The sequence below is a fragment of the Podarcis cretensis genome (assembly GCF_951804945.1).
Source record: "Podarcis cretensis genome assembly, chromosome: 2".
NCBI classification, from domain to species: domain Eukaryota; kingdom Metazoa; phylum Chordata; class Lepidosauria; order Squamata; family Lacertidae; genus Podarcis; species Podarcis cretensis.
The window spans coordinates 33611761-33626613 of NC_137171.1; the positions used below are offsets into that span (position 1 = coordinate 33611761).

Consider the following 14853-nt stretch of genomic DNA (forward strand, 5'->3'; position numbering starts at 1 on the left):
CACTGCATCGTACTTCCAAATGAAGACACCCCTAGAGACAAATACGTTTTCCTCACCTTGCACATCCTGGAAGAGAAAGAGAGAGTGACGAGACAAGGAAGGCGAGACAGGCTGCCAGAACACCTGTCTGCTGCTCCCCCCTTCCACAATGTGCACGGCTGAGCATTAAGAACGGGCCTCCTAACTGGTGGCTGTTGCTGGCAGATCCATCTCTCCCAGAAGGAGCTCTTAATCTAGCCTGTGACAGGTGAGAAGGCATCCCTCTTCTCCCTCTCCTTCCTTCAGCTGCCAGTTAATGAACTCAGTGGCTCCTAATTGCTGCACGGTGCCAGAGCAATCCCTTCTGTTCGACCCACGGAGGAAGGAAAATAAATTACTCCCAACTTCTGTTTAACACTTCGGCAGAACTTTTTGGCAAAGTCTCTGTTTGCATGGATTCCCCGCTGCTCGTCGGGACAGGCGCTCTTATATTTCCAGATTCTCGTCCCCATGTTGCTTCATCTCCGCCATTTGCGCTTGCTGGTAAAACCAACGGGAGCTCTCAAAACATCCCATACTTCCAGGAGATATACAAAACAGGCTGTCTTCTGCATCCATGTGGTACTCTGCCACATTGCCTGAGTCGCCGCAAGTCACAGCCCAAATTTTCACAGTTCTTTGAAATTACTTTATTGTGGATTTGACCACTCAACATCAAAATAGGTTTGTTGGTACTCTGTTACCAAACATGCATGTAGGGCTCAATCGGTCAGCTACCTTCTAACAAAGCGGTAACCAATATGGCACCCTTTGGATGTTTGTTTGACTACAGCTCCCATCCAGAGACAGTGGAGAAAGCCAGAGATACTCTTCATGAGTTTTGGGGCAAAAGTGGAACATACCCAAATACAACCAAAACAGCAAGAGATTAAGATCCACTATGATTTTTTTTAAAGAAACAACAACCTGGGATTTAAAAAAGAATGATGCAGCCTGGGGAAGAAAATAAGAGATGCAAGTGGTACCCACAACAGAAGTACATTAGTAGAGACTGGGGATAGGTAAAGGGGGGGTGGAAATAAGCCAGGCTGGTTTTGGAGCAGGGGCTGGGATGATGAACCTACGGCACAGAACAGGCAAGGGACAAGGGTGGTGCTGTGGTCTAAACCACTGAGCCTCTTGGGCTTTCCGATCGGAAGGCCAACGATTCGAATCCACATGATGGGATGAGCTCCCATTGCTCTGTCCCAGCTCCTGCCAACCTAGCAGTTTGAAAGCACATCGGTGCAAGTAGATAAATAGGTACTGCTGCGGCGGGAAGGTAAAAGGCGTTTCCGTGCACTCTTGCTTCTGTCACTTTGTTCTGTTGCACCAGAAGCGGTTTAGTCATGCTGGCCACATGACCCAGAAAGCTGTCTGTGGACAAACACCGGCTCCCTCAGACTGAAGCGAGATGAGCACCGCACCCCATAGTAGCCTTTGACTGGACTTAACTGTTATGGGGTCCTTTACCTTTTTACCTTACAGACCAGGCCCATCAAGCTGCTTTAAGTGGCCTGCAAGCCCCATGACAAAATCGGCAGCACTTCTTCCTCTTATAAAGAGGCCTCTCTTGCCCCTTGTGTGCAACAGCTCCTAGGAGGGTTTTAGCGCTCAGGAAATAGGAATAAGCACTCTGACCTAGTAATGGGAGTACATAAGAAGGAGGAGAGACAAGGTAAGCAGAGGATTTTCCTTCCTATTGCAGGGCTGGGAAAAATCATAGGTAGGTAGCTACTCAAAATTGATGCTGGCCACTAGGAACTGGAAATGTACCACTTTGCTACTGGCATCTAAAACCCTGCCACGCAGCTCTTACAAATTGAAGCTTGGGATCAGAATTTTGCCTCCAAGTGCTGTTGCATGCAACCAAAGTGTTAGATTCCATACTTTCAGCATGACTGTGGTTTTTGGACTTCCTTATTTTGTGACTAACAGACACCAGCACAGTGATTATTCTGGGTCTAATTACATCAATTTTTACCAGCACTCCTATTTTTTGGCATTGTATGAGCCACGTCACGCCATGTATAAAATGCATAGCCCACTACTTATGATAATCACACATGCATGTAACAGGCTACAGCTTCTCAATGCATATATGCTGTAATCACATATGAATGTGCTTTGCACACATAGAAATTGTGAAATGTGTGAAGTGGCCCCCGAGTTCCAGAGGCTAACAGTGTTCTTCTGTGTTTAAAAGTACTTAAAAGTCTGTCACCTGGTGACAGATTGCAGTCTTGGGTCATTTGGACATTTTTGTTTAGCTTTCATCCAAACAATAGACAGGTTTCTATTTATCCCCCAGAGCATGCACAAAAAAACATGCCCAAGCAACAAGAAGAACAACATATTCAGTCCTGACAATAAATAGCTGCATCTACCTTTACTTCACCTCTGCTTTGGAGAGAGACATTTTTATTGTTATGAACTGCTAAGATGAAAGTAAGAAAATGTCACCCTTCTAACACTGACAAAAGATGCTTCCTTTTCAATTCAGCCCATCGTGCTGAAGCCTGGGTTTTTATATAATATAGAGAGAAACATCCTTTAAAGAATTGTTCTTTGAAAAGAGCAGTCTCCGCTTCTTGTCCCAATGTCCATTGCTGCAACATCTAGATCTTTTTCAGTGAAAAACATGGCCCACAGTTAAGACCAGTTGACCCTGCTCAGATTTTGAATTGATTCTTTAGTAGGAATCTTTTGGGTCTCCCCACTCCCCCTACATACTTAGCAGCAACCTATCATCTTGTGATAATGCTTGCTCTGAAATAACCTGAACCTCAAAAAGTTAGGAAGGCAGGCAAAAAGGAAGCAGCGATCAAAGGGGAGCTTTCCAAAAACAGAACCAGAGCCAGAAGCAGCTGCTTTAAGCAGAAGCTAGACAGTCCAGTGGGTAAATTTAACCATCTCTTCTGGGAAGACAAAATAGAGCTGCAGGCTGCAACAGTGCTTCCGCACACCATGAAAAGAAACCCCAGATCAAAGGTCTCAGGAGAGGGACTGATTTTGCGGCATTTAAAATCAGAGCACATCATTGCTACAACTTCATAATAAAGTCAGTGGCACTTTGGAGGAAAAAGGCCAGTGAATTATAAACTCAAACCAGGTGTCATAACTGGGCTTTAAATGCATGTCTGCTCATGAAAGATTGTAGTTGTTGTTTTAGAGTTAATTCAGGCTGTGAATCTATACTCATTTACCAGAGTGGATGGGACGTGCTTCTGTGCAGGCTTGTATAAAAGACTGCACTGCCTATTATGGGGCAATTGGACAGTTAATTTTGCAGAAGCTGTCAATAGGCTATTCAAATATTTTGCTTGTAATTGATTAAAGTTACATGTCAGGGTAGAATTCATTTTATGGCTATTTTACACAAACAGCAGTAAATGAATGCTGACAAGTTGTCATTTGATAAAATCTTCTTGCAAATTTATCACTGGGTTTGTACCACTTCAGAATGCAGCTGGCGGCTGGGGGTGGGGTGGGGATCATGAAGTGACCGAAAGCTCCTCTATGTCAAGAACTCCCCAGCCACGAAAAATGTGGCATGGAGAAAACTTCTTGGCTACCCTTCTGAAGCGGCAGCTCCAAGACAGCTCTACTGTGTGATTCTTCTTGAACACATAAACTGGTCCCAAATTCACACTGCTGCCTATAGGGTCAAGCAAAAGCCACACATCCCCATCTCCTCAATGAAACACTTCAATGGCCATATAGTGTGAGTCTACCTTATTCAACACCTGATCTCTCACTGTAGAAGACCAAGGCTCTACTGCATTTGCAGAATCAGGCAGACATCGTAATGGCAGAGATTCTTGTGGAAAGGATTCCGACATTTATTTATGTCTTGGTACTATGGCTTGTCCAGTTGCGATCAGCCAGGAAGCAGCATGCACATATATGAAAGGATGCTGCACTCAGCTTCGCTAAACTTGTTAATGGGCTCGTGTTCTCACACAATGCATTGGGTGGATGCCCTGTCCTCTGTACAAAAATGCCAATTATATTTCCCCCCTTTTTCGCAGAATTGGAGGCAAACAGCAGGAGACCAGGCAGCCAACTACAGACTATAAATGGACAAGGGTGGAGAGTTTCAGAAGATCTTTGCCTTTCTGTTTTTAGAGAACATATTATTAAGATGCCCATAACATCCGATTTCCCAAACCAGGGAGTGAAAATAGATCTCCCGTTGCATGCACTATGCCAGAAGTGTGTGGTAGAGACAGGAGGGATCTAGTCTATCTAATCCAGACAGACCGCCTCTGCCACAGTAAGCTGTTTCTTACATAAAAGCAGCAAATCTAGCTCAAGATACAAAGCAGATGTTCTGCGCCAGCAGACTTAGGGAGCTGAAAATTCCAGTGGGAAAAGCCTCCCTAAAGATGATCAAGAACGTCAGAAAAAGCACTTCAAACAATGCAAATTTGTATGAGTAACTAAAGGGTTCACTATCTTAGCCTGAAGCAATCCAACTTCTTCAGGTGTTCAAAAGTACCGTATTTACAAGCATTAGACCAGGGGTGAGGAAACTGTGACCATTCTCATTCCCATCATCCCTGACCACTGGCCATGCTGGTTGGGGCTGATGAAAACTGGAATCCTACAACAAATACAAGGCCACTAATTGCCTAGCCCTGCAATAAATGAAAAAGCATAAAATCAGGGTGGAGGAACACGATGCTAAGTCAGACACCACAGGAACCGCAGAATGGTTGAGCTTTGCGGTGTTTCAGTTCCTTCATACGTAACCAAGTGGTCACTTCTATAACATTCAAATTTACTTCTTCAGTAAACTTGAGGAGGAAATGCAGACCTACTCTGGAAACAGTTCAATGTGTGTCCAGATCAGAGGGTAAAAAAAATAAAACCAAGCAGAGAAGTAAGAGGTTGGGTACATTTCAAACCTGATTTGACAGAGAAGGGAAAAAACCAAACCGACTCAAGCTTTGAAAGCATGGTCACGTGCACAAATAGGTGTGTCACACTCTCTTTGTTTTGCTATTGGCCAAAGCCTGGCATCTCCCCATTCCTCCAGGTTTGTACAGACAAGAGAGAACTGATTTCTGCCTCTCCCATTTCCAAAGTAATTATTGGTATGAACTAAGTTGTCCATAGGGACGCGGGTGGCGCTGTGGGTAAAAGCCTCAGCGCCTAGGGCTTGCCGATCAAAAGGTCAGCAGTTCGAATCCCCGCGGCGGGGTGCGCTCCCGCTGCTCGGTCCCAGCGCCTGCCAACCTAGCAGTTCGAAAGCACCCCCGGGTGCAAGTAGATAAATAGGGACCGCTTACTGGCGGGAAGGTAAACGGCGTTTCCGTGTGCGGCTCTGGCTCGCCAGAGCAGCGATGTCACGCTGGCCACGTGACCCGGAAGTGTCTCCGGACAGCGCTGGCCCTCGGCCTCTTGAGTGAGATGGGCGCACAACCCCAGAGTCTGTCAAGACTGGCCCATACGGGCAGGGGTACCTTTACCTTTACCTTTAAGTTGTCCATCCTCACTTCTAAAGGTCAGGATCCTACAACGGCTATGCAGGGGTTGATCTTAAGTAGCTCCATGCAGTGCCTGTTACCATGTGCTGAGCTGCTTTGCATGCAGCAGCTCAGCCCATTCAAACTATGAAGACTGAAAGTTGAAACTGCTTTTATCATCCCATGGTGAAAACAATCAGATTCACATGGTGATTCTCTACTACACACAAACCGCTCACTTAGTGGTAGCATCTGCTTCAATGAGCGATTCAAAGTGACGTAAGCCAATATTGTAAGATACAGCAGCCTGCAAACTTCCCCAGGTATTTCTCATTCCACTATCTCTGTATTCTGCTGTGTTACACCTCCCAAATACAGTAAAGTGGGCACTGCTTAATGGCAAATGGTGGCATAAAGTCTCCCCTGAAAGCCGATGCATGGCCTCTGATAGGAGGCGCTGGACTTGATGGACACTTGGTCTGATCCAGCAGGGCCCTTCCTACATTCTCCCCCCTCCCCCAGCAAAATGTGTCATCTGGCCAATAGATGCCATACTCTAAACTGCAATACAGTGGTACCTCGGGTTAAGTACTTAATTTGTTCCAGAGGCCCGTTCTTAACCTGAAACCGTTCTTAACCTGAAGCACCACTTTAGCTAATGGGGCCTCCCGCTGCCGGCGCACCACTGGAGAACTTTTTCTGTTCGCATCCTGAAGCAAAGTTCTTAACCCGAGGTATTATTTCTGGGTTAGCGGAGTCTGTAACCTGAAGCATATGTAACCTGAAGCGTATGTAACCCGAGGTACCACCATACCAAGTAATACCAAGTAATGAGCACACTAAAGGCATACAGTATATGGCATGTCTCCACAGCAAACACCCCTTACACATGCAGCCACCCCTCATGCCCAAGTATCAGCTTCGATCAACTTCGCAACACGCCTTCCAGAGTTAAGCCGCAACTAACTTGGGGAAGTGAGCGCCGCTGCACCCAGCCCCTAAACTTCGGAGCAAGCGTTCACACAAACTGAGCTGACCCCAAAAAAACCTGATGCATCAACCCACTACCTCCGAGGCACCCTCTCTGCCTAAGAGAGGTTTCAAATCGAAACATTACCTGTACGCAGGCCTTGCCGTCGCACCCCACCCGAGGTACCCAGCGCCACAAACGCGCGCAGCCGTCCCGACCTTGCCGCCACTTGGTAGTAGTTTCACGTAGCCCCCCCATAGCACAACCCGTCCGCGGCGAGGTACCAACCACGGGCCCGGGGCTACTCGCCTTGCTCCCGAAACCAACATTATATATATGTGTGTGTGTGCATATATATCTGTACGTAAATTTTTTTTACATATATATATCTGGGCATACATCTCTCTCTGTGTGCATGCCTTCCGTGTCACCCTGATGTTCCAAAGAGCACCATCACCGCCACCCTTAAATCCCTCGCGCGCCCTCGGGCGGCGGATTGACCCGACCCGCCATCCCCGGAGCAGAAGCCACCCTGGCCGGCTCTGGGCACCGCTCCGCCCTCGGCGCTCCCTGGCCGCCCGACGCCGGTTTCTCCGTGACCCCGGGGGCTCTGCCCAGACCCCTTTGGCTCGCCCTCCGCCGCCGTCGCGGGAGGCAGGCGCCGGCCCCTTGCCCTGCCCTGCCTTGCCTTTACCTCTCCCTGGTCCTCTTCCTCCAGGTTGCTGAAGCTCCACACCACCAGGCCCTGGATAAGCAGGATGGCCAGCGCCGTGGCGATCGCCAGCTTGTAGCGGCGGACCAGCTTCTGCACCCGGACGCTGGCCACCATCTTCATTCCAAGGGAGAGGGAGAGGGAGGGAGGAGGGGGGGAGGAAAGAGACAGAGAGAGGCAGAGAGAAGGGAGGAAGGAAGGAGGGAGGAGGGAGGGAAAGAAAGAAAGAGGGCGGCGGAGTCGAGAGAGCCCTGCAAACCGCGGGAGCGAGCACGCACGGCGTGGTAGGCGCCGAGCACCCGCACCGGCGGCGAGAGAAGCGAGAAGCTGCACAAGCGCCCTGGAGCTTTTTAAGGCGTCGCTGCAGAACTCGGGGGCGGGAAAGAGGGGTGGCTGCTGCGGGGCGCCTGGGGGCGCTCGCCTGTCTTGCAGAGGACGCTGCAAGTGCAGCAGCTTAAGAAAGGATCCTCTCTCTCTCCTCCCACAGTTGCTACGTGTGTGTGTGTTTAAATATTTTTTTTTATTAAAGATTTTCTTGGTTTGGAAAAAAGTACATGCCTTGTCTCTTTTTTCAGGTTGTAGAATCTTTCTTTTCTTTGCCTTTGAAGTGAGAGCCTGTTTTCAACGCTCCTCTTCGCCTCCGTGCACAGCGTTTAGCAAACTAGCCCTTTGCACTTTCGCTTAAAACACAAACACAACATTGAAGAATGCCCACATTCTGGCTGTGCTAAGAGTATTGGGGCGGCGGCGGGGGGGGGGGGGCTGCAGTTCAAACAACATTCAGCGACACGGACGACCCGGATGAGAAATGTGTGGCCCTTTATTTATTAATTTTTATTTATACACTGCTTGGTGTAAAAAACCCCCCCAAACAACGCAAAACACCTCAAAGGGGTTTCCGAGAGATAAAAGGTAGAATGGGGGGGGGGGGGGGAGAGAGAGAGAAACACATACAAAAGATATAATTGCAGATTTAAATTACCTCAGCTTCTTAGAGGTTGTTGGGACTCCCAACTTCCATCAGCTCAGGAAGCATGGCCCATAGGGAGAAGAACAAAGGCAGGTCACAATTCTCCATCCCTGGGATAGGTTGCTGGAAAGCAGTGGAAACAGGCAGACTGAATAAGGGCAGTGATTTTCCAGGGGAATACCAGGAAATAAGACACTGGTTCAGTGTTTTGGTCACTCAACGGGTTTTCAGTTTCATCCAAAGGTTGGGGTTGGTTGGGCCTACTACTGAATGGGCTTCCTGATATATGTACGGGGGTGAGTCTGGTGCAGCTATTTCCATGTGGTATGAAAATGGTGTGCTGCTTATGGAAAGGACCAGGGGGAAATTGATATGTTTCTCCAGCCCAGAGAAATACTGCGGGCAGGAGTGAGCCAGGGTGCCTCTCCAGTTGCCCACTTCCATGTTGCAAAGCTGCAAAGTGTGTTTGTCAACCCTCTTCCAGCAGTTTTATTCCCTGTTGGTTAGATTGAGACACACACAATTTAATAATTTCCACTCTCAAATGCTGTTTGTTGGAAGGTTACCTCCACATCCTACCTTTCTGCTCATTTCCTCCCTATGCATTTTATTCAGGTTATAGTTTGGGGCCACGATCCAGCAGTTAGGTGCACTTTACTTCATTAAGATCTATGGGTTGGTGAAGTCAGAATAGACCCATTAAAATCACTTCATAGAAGTGTTTCTATGTCTACTTCATATTGCGGCCTTCATATAAACAATTACCATTCTACTGTCATCTTGATTCTTTGCTGCCTTGGGGGGCGGCAAGTCCTGATTTGTTACTGAGTCAAGTTCAAGATTTTCCTTTTGTTACATAAAGACTTCTAGGCCTTGGGACGGTTAACTTAACACCAGTACTTCAGTTGTGACTTAAAACCAGGTTCTGATAAAGCAGAGACCACCAATACGTGATGTTGTTGACTTCCCTTCAGCCCCCTTCAGCATTTCCAAACGGTCAGGAGTGATGGAAATGGTTGTCCAATGATTTATGGAGGACACCACATTGGCTGCCCCTGTGATAAAGCTACCAAGTAAAGGCATGATAGGAAAGAAAGGATTTCTAGATTTCTAGGTCTTAAGACTGATCATGGACTGTACTGGCTGGAGCTGATGGGAGATGTTGCCCCACAACACCTGGAGGGCACCATGTTGACTATCCCTGGGCTACAGGATCCCTAAAGCTCTCTTGTTTTATGTCCCTGACACCTCCTCTTTTCTTGTGAACAATTTTACTGCATTTATCCTTGAGGTTATTTAAATAATCCTTGCTGAGGCAGAATTGCCCCATCCTTGATCAAGGAGAATTATATCTGGAAGCCTCTCTGAACCTTTTTATCCCTCACCCATTTTTCTTGAGGATAAATCCAAATGTATACCTGTACCTGAAGCAGGCTAAACTGGATTCCTTCTTGGTCTCTAAGCTGTTGTGATAGCACAATAGTTGCTGAACAGGCCTCATAAGTTTCCTTATGTTTGAGCTGCAGTAAGGAATCCTGATATATGTTGGGCAACTGAAGTTGAGCGAATTCTCAGTGAGGCTGTAAAATTATATCTGGACCGATGGCTTCAGCCAAGGGTTCACATGATTTAAGACTCGCCATACAATATAATGATAATATAGATACCCTGCCACCTCTCTCTGCTTATCAGTGGATTTGGTAGATTCAGTAATGTGTATTATTCCCCTTTAAGATTCATCACACACATGACAGTAATGGGTTTTATTTTATTCTATGTTTAAAAGTATACTCAGCCTTCTATTTTTATTGTACCAGCCATATATGTGTGTGTGTGTATTCTGCATAAAGAAAGCCAGGGAGAAGATAAAGCTAGAAACTTTTCCGCCAACATAGTTTTCTATGAGAAGAGTTGTGGGTTATTTTGTCTGGAGGAACATTCTGTCACGTGAAGCCTTGCTTTGCAGTCTGTACAGACACAGGGTTACAACCTCACTGAAAAATGAAGCCAAGAATCTCAAACATATTTTGATCGTGCTGCAGGTATGGCACAGCGTGGATCATAAAGCGGGAGGCCAGCTCTGAGGAGTGGGTGTTGCTTTTTTTTTTGTAGACTGAAGACCAAGTACCACATCTTGAACTGTACCCGTTCGATCAAACAGTGGATACTGGGAGAGCTCCCTACAAATGACACATTATGAATTGAGAAGTCAAAAATTAATTGATTACACATTATGAATTAATGAACTGTGAATTATGAATTAAGTAAATTATTCAATGTCAGTCACAGTTCACTGAAGTTTTCAGAGGCCATCATTTGGAGCCTTCCAAAGAGCTCTCAAAGGAAATGAATGCTCAGATCTGACCGACAGATTAAAAATGCTGTGTTGGCTTCAGTGTTTTTATGGCAATTCAGGCCATGAGCCTGGGCTTGCTATTGTGTTAGTTCTGTTTGCCAAGGCTCTACAGCTTAACCAAAATCTGCAAATCATAGGCTAGTGCAGAAGATACCCAGGTATGGTAAGACAGTGAGGCATCTACGGCAATGAGCTCCAAATGAACTAAACCAGAGTACAGTGGTACCTCGGTTTATGAACTTAATCCATTCCAGAAGTCCGTTCTTAAACTGAAACCATTCTTAAACCGAGGCACGCTTTCCCTAATGAAGCCTCCTGCTGCCCGTGCCCTTCCACTGTTTGGATTGCGTTCTTAGACTGAGGTAAAGTTCTACTGGACACTACTTCCAGATTTGTGGAGTTTGTAAACCGAATTGTTCATAAAGAGGACTGTTCTTAAACCAAGGTACCACTGTTCAGAAAGCTGGTGTAGCATTGGGGCTAAGGCTGCAGCCCTATACCCATACTTGGGACTAAACACCATTAAGCAGGACTTACTTCTGAGTAGATGCAGTGAGGATTGTAGCCTAAGACACTGGATGACTTAGATATCAGAGATCTACTCTGCATGGAACTCAGTGCAATCCTATGCATTTCTACTCAGATGTAAATTGCACTGAGTTCAGCAGGGATTACTCTCAGGTATATTATGATTGCAGCATAAACTGTTTTAATGCACAGTGCCTCAGTCTCCCATCTGCAATATGGGAATAAAAACACAGAATCTACTTTACAAGCTTACAAAATAATATATGTGAAGTGTTTGAGCACTCTCCAAAGCACGATACAAATGCAAAATGCTGTTATCGTTATCATTTATGTTATTTAAGCCTGCAAGGAAAAGACAGGCTGAACTCTTTGAGCAAAGCATCCTTTGTCTGTTATCTTTAGAAGCCAACTTTTCCACATTCCTTGCAGAGACAGACTTTTGACCATTATTCCTTTGTCAGGTGCTGACCTAGCACCCTGCCCCAGCATCAGATGCACATGAGCAATGGGTGGCTAGGCTATTATTAGATGTAATGTACTAAGAGGGTCAGCAGTCAGGCTGGAGAAGATGGACAGATATGGGGGGGGTGTATTGCATGAAAGAGGAATTGCAGCTAGAGGTGTAAGAAATATTTATGTATACTCCTTAGGAAGCAATTCTTCTTTCATACCACTCTCTTAAAATCTTCTGTCTGTCTTCAGACTAAGTGCTTTATATAATGATGAATCACTGGTTGCAAGTACTTGTGTGAGTACATTGTTTGCCTGAAGCTTTGTGTTAAACAGCCTTTCAGCAACACTGGTTTTGCACAGTGCTGTTTTCATTTTTAATCTCTTCTCCTTGAGTTGGAAGAGGTCTTGTAGGTCATCTATTCCAAGCCCCCTGCTGGAAACCCAGGTCTGGAGCAGCCCCACGAGATAGTACAGTATAGCCCTGCCTTTGCAAAAGGCCTCCTGCAAGGAAGAGCACACGATCACCTATCTCGGTAATTGGGTCCATTGTCAAATTGCCCTTTGCATTATGAGGTTTCCCTTAATGCTCAACCAAAATCTTACCCCCCCTAACTTAAATCCATTAGACCTAGGACCCCTCCAGACAACCAATGTATTGCGCGTTCCTGATGATTTGCGCTTATATGTGCTATCAAGGCGATTCTACTTCCAGTACTATTTGCACCTTCAGAAGCTTTGAGCCTGTCATACAGCAAAAAATCCACTTCTAACACACTGTTGCGTCAAGAGAAAGTTGCAGAGTCTACCCACAGTAAAACACCAGTCTAGAGGGGCCCCTAGTTTTTCCCGTTGGGGCAGCTCTTTGTTCTCTAACATGTAACGTCGCTTCAGGTATTTGAAGAGTGCTATCATATCTCCATTCATGAGGCTGTCAGGACTAACAAGGAGTACCAAACTCCGTGCGACACTGGCAGCACAGCATGGCTCTAATGCTCAGGTCCCTCAGCACCCCATGCTATCAGATTCTGGTAGGCAATATGTCTCCATAGGCAAGTACTGTAACGGTTAGAGATGGTTTGTGAGGATGGAATTAACATCAGCCCACCAGCCTTGGCTGCAGGCCAGCAGGTAAGGCAGGTCTGGAAGACAGTAGGACATGGAACTTCCATATACCTGCTGGCAGGTCAGGTATGAAGACCCTCTCTGAATTCCTATCCTGATCTAGGGTCACAGGATCCACCACCCTTTCCACTGCCTCTCTGACTTTAACCCTAGATTAAAAGTTGTTCTTAGGATTTCTCTGCCCAGCCCCACCATGTAGACACCTACACATCATTTCCAGCTTTTCTTGTGGCTGATCATGCTGCAGAGATGCCAGCTGGCTCTGAGCAGTGTGATATCTCACAGTGTCAAAGCAGAATATGCCACTTTTTCTCCTTCTGGTCAGTGACAAAATTACACATTAGGGCTCTACCACACTCACTCACCATTAATATGACTATGTATACTGCAGGTTGGGACGCAGGTGGCGCTGTGGGTTAAAGCCTCAGCGCCTAGGACTTGCCGATCGAAAGGTCGGCGGTTCGAATCCCTGCGGCGGGGTGCGCTCCTGCTGCTCGGTCCCAGCGCCTGCCAACCTAGCAGTTCGAAAGCACCTCCGGGTGCAAGTAGATAAATAGGGACCGCTTACCAGCGGGAAGGTAAACGGCGTTTCCGTGTACGGCTCTGGCTCGCCAGAGCAGCGATGTCACGCTGGCCACGTGACCCGGAAGTGTCTCTGGACAGCGCTGGCCCCTGGCCTCTTAAGTGAGATGGGCGCACAACCCCAGAGTCTGTCAAGACTGGCCCGTATGGGCAGGGGTACCTTTACCTTTTTACTGCAGGTTAGTTTAAAGGTACTCTTTCAGTTCTGGGCTTAAAAAGCATTTTAACTCAAGTTCCACAATTTGCGCAAACTAGTCACGAAAGGAGGGGCTGTGGCTCAGTGTTAGAGCCGCTGCATTGCATGAAAAATGTTCAATCTCCAGCTTCTCCATGTAGGGATAGGACTGTCCCATCTCTGAAACTCTGGAGGGCCACTGCCAATCAGTGAAGAAGATACTGATCTGGCTAGATTACTGGTCTGACTTGGTCTAAGGCAGCTTCTTACATTAAGCAGAATATCCTCCAGAGGTTTAATGTACAAAAAAATTATATAGGTTTTCAGGTTTGTTTACACCGGGTTTCCATTCTGTTATAATCAGGATTACATAAAGCAACAAGGCCTCTGGCATTGTTCCCTTTGCAGTTTAATGGCCTGTAAACAGCAAAACAGGAGTATATATATAGATTCAAGATACAGTTTTGTTTTCAGAACTCCCTTGTCGGAATTAATATGAACAAATTCCTCCTTGGGTTCACCTGAACGTTCAAGAGCCCCATGCAGTGAATCAAATAAAACTAGGGCCAGGTGCTCAGGGGGAAATGTCTAACAAGGTACCCACTGCTTTAGTGCGTTGCAAGATCGCAATGGTTTTTCTGTTTGTTGCGGACAAAAAATGGCTGCTGCCCAACACTTTTGTGGCATCCCATGAGGCTAGGCAGTGCCGGATTTATGTCTAGGCTAAGTAGGCTGAAGCCTAGGGCCTCTGAATCTAGGGGGCCCCTCGCCAGCCCTCCCGCTCCCCAGCAGGCAGTCTCCCCTCTCCCAAAATTGCAAACCCAAAACTTCATGTGAGGGCAGGACAACTCAGGCCTCTAAATCTAGGGGGCCTCGAGGTACCACTGTGCTGCTATTTATTTTTTAATAACTCACTCCAAGACCCCTCCCTGTATTTTCTGCCACACACTTTATGTTTCAAAAGCAACTTGGGGATTCTGTTCCAGCATAAATAAATCTAATATGACATTGCTGTTTTGAGAACTCCAAATAACAACCTCCAACCAAACCACTGTAGTACATACAAAATGGCTCTGAAAGATTCTGTGTCCCAGTTCCTTAAATCACTTACCGTATACTAGTATCATGGTTCTTGCTGGGATTTCACTGGGATGGCTGGTACATTAATTTTTCATTCACTTATTAGAAATATGTATGCAGTATACCCCCTTTAGCTTCACCAGCTTCTGAAGCAGGAAGTTGTCTCAGGAAAGGACTAGAGCTCCTGAAGACATGAGAAGGCTGGCAGGGCTTTCCCTTCCAATGACACCATCCCAATGGTTTCATGAAGATGTTAAACAAGATGAGGGACAAGATGAAACTCTGTGGAACTCACTAAGCCAAAGGCCATCGTGTCAAACAGTAAGCCGCTATCACCACCTGAAACCTACTCTCCAAGGTGGATTAGAACCACTATAAAACAATGCCTTCAATTCCTATCTCTGCTGGCACAGAGC

The 14853-nt window shown here is 46.5% G+C and overlaps 1 protein-coding gene and 1 long non-coding RNA gene across 4 annotated transcripts in view; one reads left to right on the forward strand and one right to left on the reverse strand.

The window, feature by feature from the left end:
* XYLT2 (xylosyltransferase 2) overlaps positions 1-7451 on the reverse strand; it is a 36867-nt gene extending 29416 nt beyond the window's left edge. Inside the window, exon 1 of one of the 3 annotated variants that reach the window (XM_079967388.1) lies at positions 7154-7451. In XM_079967388.1, coding sequence (XP_079823514.1) covers positions 7154-7294 — 141 coding nt within the window. In that variant the 5' untranslated portion in view covers positions 7295-7451. The remainder of the gene's footprint in view (positions 1-7153) is intronic. The other 2 variants (XM_079967386.1, XM_079967387.1) reach the window with 2 other exon arrangements.
* The window catches only part of LOC307211175, a 205471-nt gene that overhangs the window by 7583 nt on the left and 183035 nt on the right, over positions 1-14853 (forward strand). The gene's annotated exons all lie outside the window — the stretch shown is intronic.